We start from the raw sequence: 22892 nt of genomic DNA, 5'->3' as shown, positions 1-22892 counted from the left end.
GCCGATAGGCCCAAATGAATATACAGTATATGTAGATATATATATATATATATATAATCTTCATACAAAGCAATAACTTCATAGCTTCATACAAAGCAATAACTCAATAAACAAACATACAAAACCCTGGAAAAAGACTTGCCTTCCCAAACCCATGTAATATAACCCAGGTGTCAACCTGTAAGGACCCAGATCTTCATGATCACATTTTCACTCGTATAAATCACCTGAGACATAAAAACATACATTTTGTTTTCCAATTCCCCTGAACACTGTGAGGATAAAAAAAAATGGCAATTTGCCATATTACACATAATACTACCATAGTAAAAAGGGTACAAAACACAGCAGGGAATCAGTCTGCTAAGCAGAAATCATTGAGAGCATGGAATTGCTGGTATCCTGGGTATCCCCTAGCCTCATATATGAGTTTGTAAGGAGGTGATGTTTGATTCATTTTGTTTACATAAACCAGTGTGTAATACTGCAGTTTGGGTCCAATTTAGAACAATCGCCTTCCTAACATCTAAGAGACATCTAAATCTTCAAATACTCCAAGGAGGCATCTTTTCGTAGGACAGCACACATTGGGCAAATCAAAGATGTTGGCGAGGAATGCCATCACCTGTGACAAAAAATGTCTTATTGTGTCACAGCCCCACACCATATGCAGAGAATTGCCAGTTGCTATGTTACATGTATAGGGTCTGGGATTAAAAGTGCAATTTTTGTCTTTGCAGATGACACTAAGCTATTACAGGATGTCTAATTGGGCAACTAAGTGGCAAATGTTTAATGTTGATAAATGTAAAGTTATGCACTTGGGGGCTAGTAATATGCATGCATCATGCATACTAGGGGGAGTAGAACTGGGGGGGATCCATAGTGGAGAAGGATCTGTGGGTTTTAGTAGGTCATCAGCTCAATAATAGCATATGATGCCAAGCTGCGGTTTCCAAAGTGAGCAAAGTCCTTTCTTGTACTAAGAGAGGTATGGACTCCAGAGAGAGAGAGTTATCGTTTTCACCCTGTACAAATCATTAGTAAGACCTCATCTGGAAAATGCAGTCCAATTTTGGGCACCAGTTTTCAAAAAGGATATTGGGGAACTGGAAAAAGTGCAGAGAAGGACAAACAAACTGATAAGAGGCACAGAGGAGCTCAGCTATAAGGAAAGATTAGAGGAATTTAATATTTTCCCTCTTGAGAAGAGGAGATTAAGGGGGATATGATGAACATGTTCAATACATAAGTGTTCCATATAGTGAACTTGGTGTTGAGTTATTCACTTTAAGGCATCACAGAGGACAAAGGGGCACTCTTTATGTCTAGAGGAAAAAAGATTTCATCTCCAAATACTGAAAGGTTTCTTCACAGTAAGAGCTATGAAAATGTGGAATAGACTCCCTCCAGAGATGGTTCTGGCAAGCTCGGTAGATTGCTATAAAAAAAAAGCCTAAATTCTATTATAACTGGGTACTGTGAAAAGCTGATTGCCTCCTGGGGAATAAGGAAGGAATGTTTTCCCCTGCTATAGCAAATTGGATCATGTTTTGCTGGGTTTTTTTTTTTTTTGCCTTCCTCTGGATCAACTGTGGGTATGGGATCGTATTTTTTTTTTTTAGGTTGAACTGGATAGACTTGTGTCTTCTTTTCAACCTCACTAACTGTAAATATGATAAATAAGAATATCTATTTTACGCATTCAAAGTAATTTTAATGGAGTATATCCTATGTAGGTATTTCAACTGAATGAGTCTATCTCTAGCACAAATTACTGTGGAGGCATGGGCATATACATAAAACGCACCCCAAGTTTAGGAGGGAATTTTAAAGAAAAAAACTTTAAACATTAATGCAGCCTTGTCAGTGTCATTTGCAGCCTTTCATTGCAGCCTTGTCAGTCATTTGCAGCCTTCCATTGCAGCCTTGTCAGTGTCTTTGCCGGCTTGCCATTTAAAAATGGTGCCGCTTAGATACAGAGCGGATGTCCTGTGTATCTCGGTAGCACCTTGGTCGTTCTCGGCGGCTTTCGGCTTTTTTCGGCCGTTCTCGGCGGCTTTTGGCTTTCCGAAAGCCGCCGAGAACAGCTGAGTGAGGCCGAAAATAGCCGAAAGCCAACAATCGGCAGGGGGTCGGCGTATAATATGCCCCCTTGATTTTCCCCTGATTTTAAGGGGAAAAAAGTGGGTGTTATACGCTGATAAATATGGTAGTTCTTTCCAGTTATCTTACAAGAGTTCAGAGATCTCCCCATTCCAACGGGCTTGCATTTTAGCAAAACGGGAGGATGATCTATCTTGTAGTCATTTATTTATTTTATTATTTATTTCAGGTAATTATATAGCATCGTCAATTTACACAGCACTTTACATATACATTGTACATTCACATTAGTCCCTACCCTCAAGAAGCTTACAACCTAAGGTCCCTAACACACATTCATACATATACTAGGGCCAATTTAGACAGGAGACAATTCATTTACTAGCATATCTTTAGAGTGTGGGAGGAAACCGGAGTACCCGGAGGAAACCCACGCAGGCACAGGGAGAACATGTAAGCTCCAGGCAGATGGCGTCTTGGGCGGGATTCGAACCAGTGACCCTTTTTGCTGTTAGGTGAAAGTGCTATCCACTACACCACTGCTGCCCATTTAGGCATAGTAAGTGGAAATGAGACAAGTATGCTTGGGGCCAAGCAGGGCTCCTTCTAATTTGGAATTGCCCAATTGAACATTATGTAACCCAAATTGTGCCTCTGTAGGGATTGGTTATAATAAAAGGACTACCGTGGCAAAAGGGTCTTTTATATGTACACCAACTCTATGATGTACATACATTTAAGCAACTCTGTGCAGCTCTTATCTTAATCGTACAAAGGACTTAAATGTACTTCCATCATAGAATTTGTATAAATATAAAAGACCCTGTCATGCCCATATATGGACTAATGGGAGAGACAAAACTTGGGACAACCTGGGATTGTCACAGAGGGGTTGATTAGGGGAACATAAGTGGGTAGATTCTGCCAGTAAATGCAAACACTGGGTGTAAATGTGCAAGGACATATTCAGAATAGTGGTAACAGAGGTAGTATGCAGATGGTGTCTACAAATCCTCTGCAGCCTCTGTAGCAGTGGCAACATTGTTTAACCGTGGGAAAAGCGCACATAAACTGACCGAGCAGGGTTTATAGGGTTCAAGAGGAAGGTATATAGGATTAAGCTAATTTCAGATTTTTTTTTTTTGAAGAAAGAATTTTAAATAAAATCAGAGATAGGGGCAAGTTAACCCATTGCACCACTTTAGTATGGAAGAAAGAGATACATGGGACAAAATTGTTGACAGGAACTAAGTTAGTGGTAGTTGATTATCTATGCCCAGGTATCTAAACTTATTTGTAATTCGTAAAGGGCAATCAGGCGGTAAACTGAAATCAGAAATGGGATCTAGCAAAAAAAAAAAAAAGATTTAGTCCAGTTAACCTTAAAACTAGAATAATCAACAGATATGACTTCTCATTAGTGGGGATATTCGGAGGTGTTCTGCCAGGGGTTCTTTGGCTATAGCCAACAGCAGGGGCGAGAGGAGACATCTCTGCCTTGCACCTCTTTGTATAATACAAGGATTTGAGATATGAGCAATAACCCAAATATGGGCCAATGGTTGTGTATAAAGGATATGTATTCATGAGATGAAAACCTCTCCAAAACTAAAGGTCTGTCACATGTGAAACAAATAGGACCATTCAATGGAGTCTAAGGCTTTGTGGATGTCCAAGGATATCAAAGCTTTAAGGCAGGGATATGCAATTAGCGGACCTCCAGCTGTTTCAGAACTACAAGTCCCATGAGGCATAGCAAGACAGAGCCACAAGCATGACACCCAGAGGCATGATGGGACTTGTAGTTTTGCAACAGCTGGAGGTCCGCTAATTGCATATCCCTGCTTTAAGGGTATCCTAGGTGATTGGAAATTGTAGGTTAGTAAATCATTTAGGCAGATTCATATAGGTAGAATGACCTGGGATGAAGATTGATAAGACTTTATAATTAAAGCCACCACCAAATTAAGCAGAAGGGCAAGTATTTTAAATAGAAACTTAATCAGGGATACTGGTCGAAAAAACTCACAAAGGTTAAGATCCTTGTTGGATTTGGGGATTAGTAGAAGTAAAGGCTCATGCATAGACGGAGGTAGCGCTTTATCCTCAAAAACTCTTTCATACATAAACCTGGGTATTAGATATTCCTTGTGGGCATCCCAGTATCTTACCTGGTCGATATTACTTTTGGTCTGGGTGGGTCGGCAGCAGCTCCTCTTGGCTCTTTTTGCCAATGACATTCTCATTGTTATGCCCAATCCCCAGTTTGACATGATTACCATCCAATAAGTTTGTATTTGCTTCTGCCAATTCTCTGGGCTGTGTATACATTTTTTGAAAAGTAAAGTTTTCCCCCTCTACCATGTCAGGTGACAATCTTCTCCACAATAAGTACTTGGGCACAAAGATAGAAAAAGTGCCGCCCTCATTATGTAGCATCGTCTAGTATGCTACTAGTGTGATTGCAGGAAAATGTATGTTTTGGCTCATGCTTAACTTTTGAGTCTTAATTGGTTCACGGGTTTACCTTAGGTTAGATCTGGATGACTCATACAGGCAGGTCTGTGGTGCCTCCCCCTGGTTCTGGGAGTTTAAAGAAGCTGCTAAAAGCTGAAGGGTGAAGGCCAGGATGGTTTATTTGCTTACTTAGCTGAGCTCAGCAAATTCTCAGGTAGCGGGCCTGGTATAGTGTCTGAGGCAGCCCTTTAATATGGTTGGGCCATGCTGGCTGGCGTTGGGTGGAAGATGAAGATGGTGTGCTGAGGTGACTGTCGGTGGCCCTTAAGAGGAATTTTTGCTATCAAGTTGGGCATCTCATAATTCCTAATCCCCATCAAAGTTATTACCTCTAATAAAACATAAAAAACAAGCTTAAAGAATGTTCCTTGTGTCTGGAGAAAGTGTGAAAAATACTTGTTTCCCTGGCTATGCAAGAGTTGGTAATGCAGTCATCTGTGACCCCTGTGGGGGTAGAGCTACAATTATACTCCCCACTCTCGCTTTTTTGGGGGTTGCCACTTACTTAATATGGTCAGTCTCACATGATTACTTTACCCTCTCCAAGCTATACCATTATTGATCTGACATCAATCTCTTCAAATGCTACATAGGGCACTCACTTCCTTTCTTTGGACCTTGCATAGCTTTCTCAAAACTGTGTCTCCCAACAAGAGCAGGGAGGAGGTTGTTAATGGGGCTAATCTTAGAGTTTACAATGTGTCATGTTTATTGCGCATTAGTCTCAATTGGATTTTGCCGGCTTCTAAATACTTTCATTTTCATTTGGAATCCCATATCGTGCACCCCTATAACTTTTGCCACGTACACACGATCGGAATTTCGGCCAGCAAAAGACCGATGAGAGCTTTTCATCGGGAAATTCAACTGTATGTATACTCCATCGGAATTTAGCTGGCCAAATTCCCAGCAAAAATTTGAGAGCATGTTCTCAATTTTTCCAACGGAAAAACTTTTTATCGGAAATTCTGATTGTGTGTATGCAATTCCGACATGCAAAAACCTACGCATGATCAGATTCAACTAAGAGATTGAAGCTATTGGCTACTGAGTATTGAACTTCCTTTTCCTAGTCCTGTCGTACGTGTTGTATGTAACAACGTTCTTGATGGTTGGAATTTGGTGTGACCATGTGTAAGCAAGACAGCTTGAGCAAAATTCCGTCGGGAAAACCATCAGACCTTTTTCCGACCAAAATAACAATTGTGTGTACGCAGCATTAGTCTCTTTACTACATAGTAAGTTACAAGCTCTTCTCCATATTAACCTCTTACTCCTTAATACTATAATATGTAGTCCAGCCACCTTCCTATCCATGGGAATCCATTGTTTCCAATTAAGGACTGACCAACGCGGCGTCCTAAATTGATATGTCCTCTAAGCCATCCAGCTATTCTCCACTTTGGCCAAGAAGTACCTCCTGCCTAACCACCGCGTTCAACACAAAGCAAACAAAACCTCCTGTGCTTAAAAGTATTACTCAGATAACCAGACTTGATGTCACTGGAGAGCTCCTTTGGAACACAGAGTTGGACCGCGCTTTCGGTTTGGCATACGCTTCAGAGAATGGTGGTCACTAACGGCCCCTTTTACTTTACGGGGCTATGCTTCCGCAATGTCAATGCACTTAGCCCTTTAACTAGTGTCTTCCAGCATATTGTAAACAGTACGGTTTTTGAATCTGTATGTGAGTATGAACTATTTATGACAATGCCTCCCTTTGCATATATGCCTAGCCACACTGATTGTTTGCTGATGATGGATTGGATACAGATGCCATACACACTGTAGTATTGAGAAGTATTGAGCGATATATATAACATGATATGGTTGCCATTGGTTATATCCCGAAAATTAGACATGTCAGCCACCGCCCACACACCAAGTGGGAGGGAGCTTTGTTGTACACCTGTCATATTATTTTGGTATTAAGTGTCACTCAAAGCCTTGGGTCCTTTGGCTCTGAGGAAGAGGGCGAGTTCCTCAAAATGCATTAGCCTTTTGGACCTAGGTCATTTCTCTGTGTGATGAGATGCACTGATGGTCTGAAGCTTGATGTATTCTGAAGATTTACTTTTACTTTGCTATTGGTGTGAGTTTGTACTTTTTATTGTCAAAATGTATTAAAATATCATTTTTAAAAATGGTAATTTAGATCACTGCAACCTTGCGTTCATGAGCTAACCTTGTCAGAGGTCACTGGTTAAGCTCATCTCAGTCAAGAAATTATCAAAAGAAAGTGTAGGCATTGTGCAAACATTGGAAATAACACACATGTCTTTTTTTTTTTTTTTTTTAAGTCAAAGCATGATAAGGTTAAGAAAGCCAAGACCAGTAGAAGTGCTTGTTATCCTGTCTTTTGACCTCTAGCCCCTCACTGTAAAATACCTCCATTAGCTCAAGATACTAGTTGAAGGCTTCAGTCAACTCTAAGGGGAAGCAGCAGTTACAGATCTAGTACCTATCATCAGGCCTGATATATTAGCTGTACTAGTTTGGTGCAGTGAAAGCAGTCAAGAGTCTGCTAAAATGTGATTACTAAAACATTGATTTGTGTTTTTTTCTAATTATTTAAACAACTTATTTTACTGGTTCATACTTAATGTAATATTGCCATTTTCTTAGAGGTTAAATATGTATTTGTGCCAAATGTAACAAAATAATGTTGTTGTTTTTTTGGTATTCTTTTCTGAGTGGTATTTAATGTGACTGTCACAAAAAAGAAAAGAGTATCAGTTATAGTGCATAGACCAGCCAGTTGTTACTGGCACCATATTAGAAGTCAATAATGCATGCAATACTTTATTAGGGAAAAGTATATGGAACTTTTTGTAATTACATATACACCCAATAAGGCCAAATCTGTAGGCATGTGGCCATCACACCCACAATATGTAGCCAGGTGTATGTGGACACCCCTCCAAGACATTTCAAAGAATTGTGTCTTTTTAACTTTGTGACAACAGTTTTGTGGGGGACCATTTTCTGTTCAGCCTGACTGCTCTCAAACCCTGAGTTAATTTTGTTTAGGTGACTGTGCAGTGCCTCAAAGGTTGTGGTTCTGTTATTGTCCCCTGTCTTCTAGAATTCTGGATATTTCTAGGACATAGTGGGTGGAGGGACAGAGGCTGCAGCCCGGATATTTATGGAGTTTCCACCAATCCCAGGGAAAGCAGGACCCAGAAGCTGGGGAGACAACCCATAAATACTCAGAAGCCTGGCAGTTTGGTTGCCAGGCTTTTGAGTCCAGGGTCCAGTCATCTGGAGGAGACCCCTCTACTAAAGGCTCTGCCCTTAGGGCAAAAAAAAAGGAGCAGTGAGAAGGAAAGCTCCAGGACATCACTCAGCCATAGTCTTAGCAAGACTTAACTGCAGACAAGGCAAGCCAGGAACAAAGGAGCCAGTGGAACAGCTTTGTGGATTTAACCACTTTCAGACCGGACCATTTTGCTGGTAAATGACCAGAGGTCTTTTTACACTTTGGCACTGCGCTGCTTTAACTGGTAATTGCGCGGTCATGCAATGTTGTACCCAAACAAAATTTGCGTCCTTTTCTTCCCACAAATAGAGCTTTCTTTTGATGGTATTTGATTGCCTCTGCGATTTTTATTTTTTGCGATATAAACGTAAAAAGACCGCAAATTTTGAAAAAAAATGATATTTTCTACTTTTTGTTATTAGAAAAATCCAATAAACTCAATTTTAGTCATACATTTAGGCCAAAATGTATTCAGCCACATGTCTTTGGTAAAAAAAAAGTCAATAATTGTATATTTATTGGTTTGCGCAAAAGTTGTCACATCTACAAACTAAGGTACATTTTCTGGAATTTACGCAGCTTTTAGTTTACGACTGCCTATCTCATTTCTTGAGGTGCTAAAATGGCAGGGCAGTACAAAACCCCCCCAAATGACCCCATTTTGGAAAGTAGACCCCCTAAGGAAATTGATAAGAGGCATGTTGAGCCCATTGAATATTTTATTTTTTTGCCTCAAGCGATTGAATAATGACAAAAAAAAATTTTTTTTTTTTTTTTTACACAAAGTTGTCACTAAATGATATATTGCTCACACATGCTATGGGCGTATGTGAAATGACACCCCAAAATAAATTCTGCTGCTTCTCCTGAGTATGGGGATACCACATATGTGGGACTTTTTGGGAGCCTAGCCGCGTACGGGGCCCCGAAAACCAAGCACCGCCTTCAGGCTTTCTAAGGGCGTAAATTTTTGAGTTCACTTCTCACTACCTATTACAGTTTTGAAGGCCATAAAATGCCAAGATGGCACAAAACCCCCACAAATGACCCCATTTTAGAAAGTAGACACCCCAAGCTATTTGCTGAGAGGCATGTTGAGTTCATGGAATATTTTATATTTTGCCACAAGTTGCGGGAATATTACAAACTTTTTTTTTTTTTTTTTAACAAAGTTGTCACTAAATGATATATTGCTCATGCATGCCATGGGCATATGTGAAATGACACCCCAAAATAAATTCTGCTGCTTCTCCTGAGTACGGGGATACCACATATGTGGGACTTTTTGGGAGCCTAGCCGCGTACGGGGCCCCGAAAACCAAGCACCGCCTTCAGGCTTTCTAAGGGCGTAAATTTTTGAGTTCACTTCTCACTACCTATTACAGTTTTGAAGGCCATAAAATGCCAAGATGGCACAAAACCCCCACAAATGACCCCATTTTAGAAAGTAGACACCCCAAGCTATTTGCTGAGAGGCATGTTGAGTCCATGGAATATTTTATATTTTGCCACAAGTTGCGGGAAAATTACAAACTTTTTTTTTTTTTTTTCACAAAGTTGTCACTAAATGATATATTGCTCACGCATGCCATGGGCATATGTGAAATGACACCCCAAAATAAATTCTGCTGCTTCTCCTGAGTACGGGGATACCACATATGTGGGACTTTTTGGGAGCCTAGCCGCGCACGGGGCCCCGAAAACCAAGCACCGCCTTCAGGCTTTCTAAGGGCGTTACAGTTTTGAAGGCCATAAAATGCCAAGATGGCACAAACCCCCCCAAATGACCCCATTTTGGAAAGTAGACACCCCTAAATTTAGGGGTACACTAGTGAGACTAGGTAATAAATGGCGGGTGCCCTGAAACTATAAAAAAATAACTAACCAACCAGCGTCACCTGTAACAGTTATATGGTGATCACTGGTGAAAGGGTTAACTAGGGGGCAATTAGGGGGCTTTATGCGGTAGTATATGGGGGTCCCTGGCGCTATAAAAAGCTGCAGCGAACCTAAATACCTACCTGCCTAACTAGCGTCACCTGTGACACTAATACAGCGATCAGAAAAACGATCGCTTATTAGGCTGGGTTCACACTGGAGCGATGCGGGAACGCCACGAATGCGCGGCGGGTTCCCGCATCGCATGCCTCCCGGCGGCAGTTCACACTGCCCTATGCGAACTGCTGGGAGTGTCAGTGAAATGTTACTGACACCCCCAGATCAGTTCGCATATCGCAGTGCGATCTGCAAACTCGGATCGCATGGTGTGAACACCCATGCGATCCGATTCTGCTGCGGGCCAAAAAAAGGGTCCCGTGCGAATTTGCGGCGGGTGCGGCGAATGGCTGAACTCGAATCGCACAGAGATCGGATGTGATTTGCACTGCAGTGCGGTGCGAATCACATCCGTTCTCATAAACCGCTGCAATGTGAACCCAGCCTTAGTGACACTGGCGACGGGGGGTGATCACGGGGTTAAACCTTTATTGGGGGGGTTAGGGGGGTACCTTAGAACTAAAGGGGGCTAACCCTAACTGCCCTAACAGTTATTAGTCACAAATGACACCCGCCGGGTGATCAGGGGGTTAAACCTTTATTAGGTAATAAATGGCGGGTGCCCTGAAACTATAAAAAAATAACTAACCAACCAGCGTCACCTGTAACAGTTATATGGTGATCACTGGTGAAAGGGTTAACTAGGGGGCAATCAGGGGGCTTTATGCGGTAGTATATGGGGGTCCCTGGCGCTATAAAAAGCTGCGGCGAACCTAAATACCTACCTGCCTAACTAGCGTCACCTGTGACACTAATACGGCGATCAGAAAAATGATCGCTTATTAGGCTGGGTTCACACTGGAGCGATGCGGAAACGCCACGAATCCGCGGCGGGTTCCCGCATCGCATGCCTCCCGGCGGCAGTTCACACTGCCCTATGCGAACTGCTGGGAGTGTCAGTGAAATGTTACTGACACCCCCAGATCAGTTCGCATATCGCAGTGCGATCTGCAAACTCGGATCGCATGGTGTGAACACCCATGCGATCCGATTCTGCTGCGGGCCAAAAAAAGGGTCCCGTGCGAATTTGCGGCGGGTGCGGCGGGTGCGGCGAATGGCTGAACTCGAATCGCACAGAGATCGGATGTGATTTGCACTGCAGTGCGGTGCGAATCACATTCGTTCTCATAAACCGCTGCAATGTGAACCCAGCCTTAGTGACACTGGCGACGGGGGGTGATCACGGGGTTAAACCTTTATTGGGGGGGTTAGGGGGGTACATTAGAACTAAAGGGGGCTAACCCTAACTGCCCTAACAGTTATTACAGTCACAAATGACACCAATGCAAAAAAAAAAAAAATTACATTGGTGTCACTGTGACTGGGGGGCAGGGGTAATTGGGGGGATGATCGGGGGGTAAAGGGGGGGTGTGAGTGTGCCTGGCATGTTCTACTGTGTGTGTAGAGTGTTGGTGCAACTCACCGATCCGCTCTCCTCCGTGTCGGAACGAAAAATACCGACACGGAGGAGAGAATACATCACTTCCTCTCCTGTGTTTACATTACAGGAGAGGAAGTGATGTCACCGGGGATTTCTATTCGTCGGGAGCGATCGCGAGGGGGTGGCCATGAATGAATGGCCGCCCCCTCGTCCCGGATCGCTCCCGGACGAAAACCGACCGCCGCAGGCACCGGGCGGGGGCCCGATCGGGCCCCCGACCCGCGGGAGGCAAGGGACGTACATGTATGTCCTTATGCCTGCCCGTGCCATTCTACCGACGTACATCGGCGTGCGGCGGTCGGCAACTGGTTAAAGTGGATTAAAAAAAATGCAAGACAAAGGCATAATTAGCTAGTAAGCATGGAGCACCAGGACAATAAAAACGTCCACAAAATGACCCAATTTCGGAAAGCTAACACATAAAATATAATCTGAGGCATAATGAGTCTTTTGAACAGTTCATTTTTTTCCAGAAGTTTTTGGAAAATGTGGAAAAAAAATGAAAACACTTTTTTTTACACAAAGTTGTCCATTTATAAGATATTTCCAACACATAGCATGTACATAGCAAAATTGACACCCCAAAATACATTCTGCTACTCCTCCTGAGTATAGTGATACCACATGTGAGACTTTTACACATCCTGGCCACATACAGAGGTCCAACATAGAAATAGCACCTTCAGGCATTTTAGGAGCATAAATTACACATCTCATTTCTCAAACACCTATTACACTTTTGAAGGCCCTGGAGCACCAGGACAATATAAACGCCCACAAAATGACCCCATTTTGGAAAACTAACACCTCAACATATAATCTATCAGGCATAATGAGTCTTTTGAACAGATAATTTTTTCCAGAAGTTTTTGGAAAATGTGGGAAAAATGAAAATGCTTTTTTTTTTTTTACACAAAGTTGTCAATTTCTAAAATATTTCCAACACATAGCATGTGCATAGCAAAAATGACACCCCACAATACATTCTGCTACTCCTTCTGAGCACTACCACATGTGTGAGACTTTTACACAGCCTGACCACATACAGAGACCCAACATGCAAGGAAAATAGTCAGGTGTTCTAGGGACACATGGCATGCACACACCAAGAATTACACCCCAAAATACATTCTGCTGAGCAAAGGATAAACAAAAGATCACCTGTGGTTTTAGTAGCACAGTTGTCCACAGGAGGATAGCACTGGTCCAGGAGCATTAGGGGACTTGGTCAGCAACAGTGATGACAATTGCCCAGACAACAGACAGGAATACTGTCCTTAGTCAGTACAGGCAGCAGGCAGGGATACTGTCCATATGCAGGCAGAGATGTTGTCAGCAGTGTCAAAATATTGGTCCTGGTAGTAGGAAGGAACATGGTCCATGTGGTGTGGTCAGTTCATGAAACAGACAGAGGCATGAGGGCAGTAAGTCCTACAGGCAGCAGGCAGAAGTAAGGGCTTGTTTAGGACAGAATGGGGACGGAGTAAAGGATTCTCCCACCCAAATCTCTTTGAAGCCTCTGGTCTCCAGAACCTAATTTAGGAATGAGAAAACAAAAAAAAAATTCCTTCATCCAGAAAAGCAATTCTGGAGTCCCTCACATATATGAGACCCCTGTATTATGAACCCCACTAGTCCAGTAGCAGGGTACAAGATCACTCCAAAAGGCAGGCAAAAAATGGTCAAACAGTCCAGGGTCAGTTCCAGATCAGGCAGAGGTATGTACAGAAGCAGTAGGCAGAAGCGTGGTTGAAGGACAGTCCAGGGTCAGTTGCAGATCAAGCAGAGATATGTACGAAAGTGGTAGGCAGAAGCGTGGTTGAATACCAAGCCAGGGTCAGTTCCACAGACTCGCCATCTCCCCTCTTCTCAACTCAATATCGACGAGCCTTTGAGGAAAGCCCTTCCTGTTCTTTCTCACTGTGCCACATGCTGGCATCTTCCTCCGGTGAAGGTTGTGGAACAGGGGCAGACTCGTGTAGTTGTCTACATACAGGTGGTAGCCTTTCTCCAGTATTGGGTATATGAGGTCCCAAACAACTTTCCCGCTGGCTCCTACATAGTCCGTGCAATTAGGGAGATGCAGCTGGGTGTCCTTCTCTTCATACCCCATGAAGGCATATGTGTACCCTGTGGCTCACTGTGTACACTTTCACCCGATAGCTTGTCCTTTTGCTGGGGATGAATTGCTTGATTCCTAGCCTGCCGCCAAATTTTACAAGTGACTAATCCACACATATGTGTTGGTCAACTGGGGGAATTTTGCAGAAAAATAATTTAGATGTGGCCGAATTTTGTAAAGCTTATCATAATTTGCCTAATTTTCGGGGAGGACACCTGGGTATTGTCATTAAAAAAGTAGGAACCTCATAATCATGAGATATCTGGTTCTGGGCATTACCGCAAAGAAGATCTGCATGTGGTAGATGAGGTGGGTTGACCAATTGAAATGTAACCCATTTGTCCCATACAGACTGTGAGGCCGGAAAAAATCTTAAACTCCTCCACTGTTAGGTCTCTCCACTCATAGGAATAAAGGGATGGGAATAATAGGACGTTGAGTTATTTGCTATAAATTCTTGTGCATACAGGTTGCACTGGGCCACAATTGATGCATGTCCTCTGTAAAAATTAAATCAAAGAAATTGATTGAAGGAAAATTATCTGTGTCCACCTGGACTCCTGACTGGGCAGTGAAAAGGGGGATGTTAGCTTCTCCTGAATTAAGCGGAAGCCACAAGGGGTTCTGAAAGTCATAGGAAAGGCTGGCATGGGTCTTAACCCTTTGGGGCTAAGGGGACACCCCACTGGTACTTGACCTTTCTTGTCGAGGTACTGTGGTGCTGGTGGCTGGCACTGGTGTGCTGGTGGATGCCACTGCCTCTTCACCAAAATGCCTTTGTTTTGCGGGCAGATTGTCTTCCTTCTCTGAGTTTGTCAGTGTTCCACTGCTTTTGACTGGCTCATAATTTACATTAGACTCAGAATCTGAATTATTTGAAAAGGGATCTGAAGTAGAGAGCTCCCTCTTGTCGACCACACTAAGAATTTGGTACGTCTCCTCGGCGGAAAAGGAATTTATGGACATTATTGTTGTTGGTGGTGAGGAGACTGCGCAGGTGTGTGCCGATAAGCCTGCACATGTGTGCTGAGCGTGCACTGATGGGCACTAATTATGCAGCACTGATGAGCCTGCACTGATGAGGCAGGACTGATGAGCCTACACAGATGTGTGCAGATGAAGTGGCTCAGATGTGTGCTAATAAGCCTGCACTTATTGACACAGATGTGCACTGATGAGGCAGCACAGATGGGCACCAATTGATGGCACAGATGTGCACTGATGAGGCGGCACAAACATGCACTCATGAGGGGGCACAGATGAGCACTGATTGGCACTGATGTGCATTGATGAGGTGGCACAGATGGGCACTTATTAATGGCACAGAAGTGCAGGGATGAGGTGGCACAGGTGTGCACTGATGAGGCGGCACAGATGAGCATTGATTGATGGCACAGATGTGCACTGATGAGGTAGCACAGATGGGCATCAATTGATGGCACAGATGTGCACTCATGAGGCGGCACAAACGTGCACTCATGAGGGGGCACAGATGAGCACTGATTGGCACAGATGTGCCCTGATAAGGTGGCACAGATGGGTACTTATTAATGGCACAGATGTGCAGGGATGAGGTGGCACAGGTGTGCACTGGTGAGGCGGCACAGATGAGCATTGATTGATGGCACAGATGTGCACTGATGAGGCAGCACCGATGGGCACAAATTGATGGCACAGATGTGCACTGATGACACGGATGACTGATGGCACAGATGGGCACTGTGACATTGACCTTCATGGGCACTGATTGGCACCTTTGGGGAATGTATGTGATGGTTTATATTATAAATCACTTACACTGCAGCACAGAAGCTCTCCCTCCTCACACGTGGTCTCTGTGTGAGGAGGGAGAGCTGTGAATGAGAGATGATCTCATATGTTTACATTTGAGATCATCTCTCATTGGACATGCTGATCATGTGGTAAATGGCCACAGTGATTGGCTATTTACCACGATCTGTGATTGGCTGTGTACAAGAGACACGACCATCACAAATTTTCCCCAATCGCGAGGGTGAGCAGGGAACCTGCAAAGGGGTAGACATCATATGATGGTGTCCCAGCAATGTAGGTCTGTGATGTAGCCATCATTTGGCTATATCGCTGACGTGAGGAGGTTAAGTAGAATGCCAGGCAGTGTTTCCCATTACATTATACCATACAAGATTAATTGTTGAAAACTCACCATTGATTTAAACATAACATGGATGGAACAGGTGGTTATCTTTGCTTCATCAAAATGTATTTTGCTGTCTGATATAACAGTGACATGTTCTCTTTAATGAGACATCAGGGGCCTATTAGACCTATCATACACAGATTGTGCTTGATTAGCTCCTTTCCCGGCCATAGCAGGGAATGACAGTTCTAAAACCAGAAGTGATAAAATGTTCCACAAGGAAGGCCAGCAGTTGGCTGAAGAAATGTACACACACTCTCAGATGATATAGTAGCCCAAGAGTGTGTTTAACCACTTCAATACAGGGCACTTCCCAACCTTCCTGCCCATGCCATGTGATTGGACACATGGTAAAGAGCCTACGTTATAGGCTCTTTACCAAGATCGGAGGTGTGGTGGAACACCACACCACTGATCGCTGTGCTGTGCTCCCCCTTTGGCTTATCCTGCTGGACATCATATGACGTCCAGTCAGGATAATGAAACCACCGCTCGGCTGTCATATTGCTATATATTGGGCGGGAAGTGGTTAAAGCAAAAAGCAGCCCGGGTCCTCCTTTTCTTGGATCCCTCTTCGACTCTCCTGGGCTCTCCTTCCTAATGAGTGCCCCCACGGCAAGCAGCTTGCTATGGTGGCACCCAAGCTGAGCTGAATATCCGTGTGTCCATTCAGACACGGAGCTCTGGCCCAGCCCCACCCCCTTTATCTCCTCATTGGCTCACTGACTTTGACAGCAGCAGGAGCCAATGGCGCCACACTGCTGTCCTTAGCCAATGAGGAGGAAGAGTCCTGGCCAGCCGAGACAATCCTTCAACATCGCTGGATAGAGATGGGGTCAGGTAAGTATTAGGTGGGGTTGAGGGGGGCTGCTACACACAGAAGGCTTTTTAACTTAATGCATTCTGCGTTTTTTATAAGATTAAAAATCTGCTTTACAATCACTTTAAATGCTGCCATTGCTGCTGACATAAACCTTACATTGGCAAAGGGTCAAAAGATAAGTGCATTTTTTACACAAAGGATAGCGCAGTGTGAAATATAAAAAAAACTCTGGGGGCTTTAGCCTTTGGATAAAGGTAAGTTTGAATTTGGGAGGATGGGGGTTGGTCAGGGAAGGGAGGTATAAAGGATAAGTGCAATTTGTTTGAAAGTTCATACATCCTCTAATTTGGATACACTTTAAAGGAATCCAGTTCAACATAACTGTAAAGTATTAGTGATGTTTGAAAACCTCATACTTGTTACATCTGTTTGTTTTCTTTATGTTTTTTTTCTGTTTTCTTTGTGAATCCATAGACTCAGAAAACGCTTAGATGTGCTTTGTGCACAAATGAGTAATCTTTGTTGAGAGGTCTAACTATTCGGAGCACGGTTTTCTTTTTTGTTTGTTTTACTTTATAAAAAAAAAAGGTTTCCAAGAGTCATTTTGATAATACAACATTCAGCATGCAGCGACCACATTTTGTATTGGTAAATCTTTAAACCTAACCTTTCAACCTAACCTAAAGCTGGTAATTCAAGTGGGCACTTTTCAAATGATTTAGTGAAGGTTCAATGAAAGTTTAATGAAGATTGCAATGATTGTAAAATAAACAATCAATAGTAACCCATTTTGTGTAATTTTTTTGATGCATGTGATTTAAGGATGATCAGTTGTGTTTTGTGTTTTTTTTTACATTTTAAATAGAGGTGGATATGTTTTTGATCATTACTGTCCTGCAGTCTAAAAAATAATATTGTTAATATTTATCCTAACATTATCATGAAGAGAAATAAACTATCATGCCAACAAAACAAATCATCAGGAGATCATTGTTTTTATAATTACTTTTTTAAACATTGTAACATTTTTATAGTGTGTATGTGTGTACAGTGTGTGTATATATATATATATATATATATATATATATATATATATATATATATATATATAGATATATATATATAGATATATATGTGTGTGTGTGTGTGTGTGTGTGTGTGTGTGTGTGTGTATATATATATATATATATGTATATATATATATATTAAACCGTATATACACAAACAATTTAATTTGCATGGACTTTTGTGCAGTGTGACTTGATTCAGCGGTGCCTTCTGCAATATTTACAATATGCTGCCTGGCTCCCGAGAATGATTCTGGGCATAACTCACACACCAAGTGTAATCTATGAATTACTTGTTCCTGAACTGAACCCTGATATATGTGCATTATTTGTTCCTTAACTCTGCGCTCTCTGTGTTGTTTCAGTTGGGCATGGATGGATCAAAACGTGTCTGGTTCTGCAGGAACTAGCCAAATTTGATCCATGGGTGGCCATCCTTGTTCAATCTGGATTTTGTTCAATCCAGTCAGTTGTTAGATCAACTTCTGTTGAATTGAATGTTGGAAAACCATTTGGCTGCAGCCGCTAATCAGTGTATTCTGACAGCAGAGAGTCCCACTTTCAGAATACAGTGTCTCAGTGTGAGGTATTCCTCCATCCACCTCACTTGTATGGATGGAAAACTCTGCCTGCTTTCTTTTTGTTCAGCCCTCTGGCTGAATGAAAAAGAGCAACACATATTTGGCCAACTTTAATCCCGATCCCTGAACTTGGGTTTTAGTTAATTGTGACCCCTTGAACTCTGTGTTACTTATTCTGACCCTTGAACTCTGTGTTACTTATTCTGACCCCTGAACTCAGGGTAAGTAACCCTGACCCCTTAGTGCTCTATGTAACTTAGTCCTGAACTATGTGTTAGTTATTCCTGACCCTGAATGCTGTCTGTTACCCAATACTCACTCCTGGACTCTCCTTACCCCTTAACTCTCTTCATTACTTTATCCTGACCCCGATCTCTGTGTGTTACTTAGTCTTGAACTCTGGGTTACTTGATTCTGACCCAAGAACTCTGCATATCTTTATGTTGACCTTTGCACTCTGGGTGTTACTTAATTCTGAACCCTGAACTCTTTGCTTTACGCTGTCTTGACCCAGAGCAGCATAGGCTTTTTAAGTTGTTATTTATTTATAACTCTTTTTAATCCCCGCCCACTGCTCCAGCAATTTTCAAAACCTACAGTTTGCTTTGTGGCTTCATTCCCTTTCTCAGAGTGCCCAAGGTTTTTTTGTCTTTACACCTTGAATTGCCTGCCTCTTGTTCCAAAAAGTCTATGACTAATTGTTTCAGGGAGTGTTAGAAATGGGGGCATGATTGTGTGATGTGACTACAAATTACAGTTTTGTTTTGTGGGCATGGTTCACATATCTGAATGGTCTTTGTAAACATTTTTTTTACATCAGTTGTAATAGCTGCTGTACTCACAGTTAACACAGTTGGCAACAAATGGGCACTTCAATTACACTTTTTTGGGTGTGTGTGGCACTCCCAAGGTCCGTGACTAATTGTGGTTGATTATATCTTTTACTGACTTTAACCCATTGAGAATCGTCTTTAATCCTATTGTAGTATGTTTTATATTTAAATAGCTGGAGCAAATTCTTTGTTATCTGTTTCACAATATGCCATACTTTCCATACTTTTGTTTTCCATGACACACATAATGACATTTTAGTACATGTTATCCATATTCAGGCCATCATTTCTCATATTGATTAGTTTGTAAACAGTGCAATAAAATTAATGAACATATATTGTTTTGCTGTGCCTATATTCCGGTGAAGTTGTCATTTTTTTCTCCCTCTTTCCTTGTTCATCTCTGCAGACAAGCCTTATGCTAAAAGAACTTCTAAAACCAACTTGGACGCAACAGGACAAGGGCAATATTGCAAAGTCAATCTTCCCATTACTTTCTGAAAGGCAGGACCTACGACAAGAGTGGAGAGAAAGGTAAGAGATACAGTTTGATCACCTTTGCGTCTCAGTTTATTTTACTGTAGTTCCCTATCTGCAGTCTTCTGTAGCACATGATTCAGATATAATAATGCTCATTGTGGATTTCTCAGTAAGAAAGTGTAAGGAGCAGTGATTGTGTGCAAAATGTAAGAACTCAGATTTCAATGTACCTAAATGGAATCACTGAAAGCTAAAAGCTGATTGGGTGTGCTTTATTATTTTTTTGTGTTTCCTAATTAAAGAAGAACTCCAGGAGCTAAAACACTTTAAAATGTGCTAGCCTATAAGGGGTTAAGTCCATTAAGGCAAGTGCCACCTTATGAAATTGTCTGTTTTATTTACTGTTCACATTTTTACTTAGTGCTGGGAGGCTAGCTATCACTATTCTTTAGTGTTCGGACACTGGACCGTGGGCCTCTGATCCTGCAGCTGCAGAGTCATTTGCAGCTGTTCTTCCCACCCCTCTACTTTTCTAGTTCAATCTTGGAAGACTTTGTATTATGTGAACCTATTTACAAAATATAAAGTATTCTGTGAATGGACAGAGGAAGGGAGGGGCAGGCAGTGCAGCTGCTGTATAGTAAGGTGATTCCCTCTGTTAGAGCATTAGGCGTATAGTAATAGCTTTACTCCCAACGCATGATAAATATGTCAATAATACAAAAAAAAAGAAGGTAGAACTCACCATGTTGGAAACCTTTCAAAACAGTATTTTTTTTCTAAAGGGCTATAATTCCCAAAGTGCCACTTTATTTACTAAACATAGAAAGTGTTCATTGCCATAATTAATTCACATAAATTATATATATATATATATATATTGTATTGTACCTTATTCCTGCAGCACTGTTGTGTGGTCACACAATCTTTCCCTGTTCTTTGGCATCTGCAGGGAGAGATCTTGGGATTTGGGATGGGCTTCTATTACTGTGCTAATGTATACTCTCTACAGCGTGAGTCTGTGTCTGGTCAGCCCTAATTGGTGATGTGCCAGTCACATGATTAAAAAAAAAAAAAATTTCAATGGAGCAATTCAAATTAGACATTAACCACTTAAGCCTGCTGTGAGTTTGCCTGTCACTCTGTATGAAATTTTTAAATCGGTGGTATACATAAAGTAAAAATGCTATTTAGGTGAATTAAACCAAACATATAGGAAGAGTTTGAAGACAATCTACCCTAGTATAAAATAACACAAATTGTATATTCTTCTTATTGGATTTTGCTGAACCATTATAAATGAAGTGAAGTTTCACTCTCATTGATCAAAGAAAACATGCTACAGGTAAACATTTAATTTATTTGTCCAAATATGATAACTCTTCACTAAAATGGACCCACTCTATTATACTACTATTTTACTTTATTACTACCAACTAAAGGCTGAATTGTAGGAACCGTGGAATTATAATATAATTTGTCCTCAGTGGCAAACTGTTGGAATCTTCTGAATATGACATGGTCTTGTTTCAGATTTTGGAGCATTCTGAAATAAGTGCTTTTTGACCTTTATTTCTGGAATTTAAAAAATACATTCATAAGTAAAGCATATGTAGAAACATAACCAACCCCTCTTGCCCACTCCTGAAATGCACTTAGGACTGAGGGATTTGTAGCTCACATAGAGTATTGCACATGACCGCAACTAATATGATCGGAATGTATGATGAGAATCTGTCCATAGGAGAACTATTAGTCCTGCACTCCACAAATCTGGCCTTTATGGAAGAGTGGCAAGAAGAAAGACATTGTTAAAAGAAAAATGAAAAATGACAAGAGAAGTCCCATTTGCAGTTTGCGAGAAGCCATGTCGTGGACACAGCAAACATGTGGAAGAAGGTGCTCTGGTCAGATGAAACCAAAATTTAACTTTTTGGCCTAAAAGCAAATTGCTATTTGTGACGGAAACCACTGCACATCACCCTGAACACACTATTCCCACCGTGAAACATGGTGGTGGCAGCAGCATCATGTTGTGGAGATGCTTTTCTTCAGCTTTGACAGAGAAGCTGGTCAGGGTTGATGGAAAGATATGGAATCAAATATGGGGCAATTTTAGAAGAAAAAACAGTTAGCGTCTGCAAAAGACTTGAGACTGGGGCAAAGGTTCATCTTCCAGCAGGACAACGACCCTAAACATACAGCCAGCTCTACAATGGAATGGTTTAGATGAAAGCATATTAATGTGTTAGAATGGCCCAGTCAAAGTCCAGACCTCAATTCACTTGAGAATCTGTGGCAAGACTTTAAAATTGCTGTTCACAGATGCTTGCCATCCACCTGACAGAGATTGAGCTATTTCGCAAAGAAGAATGGGCAAAAATGTCACTCTCTAGATGTACAAAGCTGGTAGAGACATACCCCAAAAGACTTGCTGCTGTAATTGCAGCAAAAGGTGGTTATATGGATGGTTTGCTCCCCAGCCCCACAACAGCTGAACTTAATGGAATAAACCCACTCCTTCGTATATGGAAATTGCACCACATGACACTTTCAGATCACAGATTCTGATGCTTACTTAATGGACACTGGTCCCCCCACACGGGGCTTACCTGTTGGTATATGAACCACCTTACACCTCTCTGCCTTCTGTGTGTTTCATAAAGTCATACAAGTTCCAAACGTCACACACTACAGTCACTCTATGCTAAGTGTTAGGCGATCTTTGTCTAATATATTTGAAAATGGTAGCCTTGGAGCCTAAAGCTTCTTGCACCCCCTCCCCCATGCTCATAAATTGTAGCATTAGACATCCTAATTCCCTTATACCTGATTGGCACTCCAGCTCCAAGGGCTCGTACCCACTATTCAAAACATGTTTCTTGTATCATTTTCTGAAATACGATTTAATTTGCTTGCACGTTACAATCACTCTAGTTCATTACTAGATTTCATTTAAGCCTCAGTTAATGTTGTTAAACTGGTTGAGGCACTTGAAGCAACGCCTTATGCGGGTTGCCCCCTAAGAAATTCAGTTGAACCATTTAACCCCTAGTGGCAGTCACTGTGCCCCACCTCCTTGACCATGGTTTCTATTTTAGATTTGCACCATGGCAATGCTTCTGTCCCCCAGGCTTGTGAAGTAGCACTAGCCTTGGGGAAAACATCCACCCATGTTATTCCATCCTTAAGTTGTTATTTGTTACTGCTTAAAGGTACTTCTTTTTTATCTTATTGCATGCGCCCCTTTCCCCCCCTCCTCCCCCCTTTACCGTTTACTGTGTTGCCTAGTAAACTTCAATCCTAGACGCAATCATAATCATACTACATGCCTAGCCTCAGAATGGGACCCATAAATATAGTTACACTCAATGTACAAGGGCTAAACTCTACACATAAATGGACCAAAGCCTTTAAATCTTTTTCCAC

General features: G+C 42.0%; 1 protein-coding gene across 1 annotated transcript in view; it reads left to right on the top strand.

Annotated features, from left to right (window-relative positions):
• Positions 1-22892, top strand: part of FTO (FTO alpha-ketoglutarate dependent dioxygenase) — a 755827-nt gene that overhangs the window by 370782 nt on the left and 362153 nt on the right. The window contains exon 8 of the mRNA XM_077458193.1: positions 19393-19517. Coding sequence (XP_077314319.1) covers positions 19393-19517 — 125 coding nt within the window. The remainder of the gene's footprint in view (positions 1-19392; positions 19518-22892) is intronic.

This window comes from Lithobates pipiens, unplaced genomic scaffold (genome assembly GCF_037356315.1).
Source record: "Lithobates pipiens isolate NorthernLeopardFrog02 unplaced genomic scaffold, aLitPip1_a1.2 Scaffold_10, whole genome shotgun sequence".
Taxonomy (NCBI): domain Eukaryota; kingdom Metazoa; phylum Chordata; class Amphibia; order Anura; family Ranidae; genus Lithobates; species Lithobates pipiens.
Note: the sequence above shows the minus strand (reverse complement) of the source record. Positions and strands in the feature narration are given on the sequence as shown.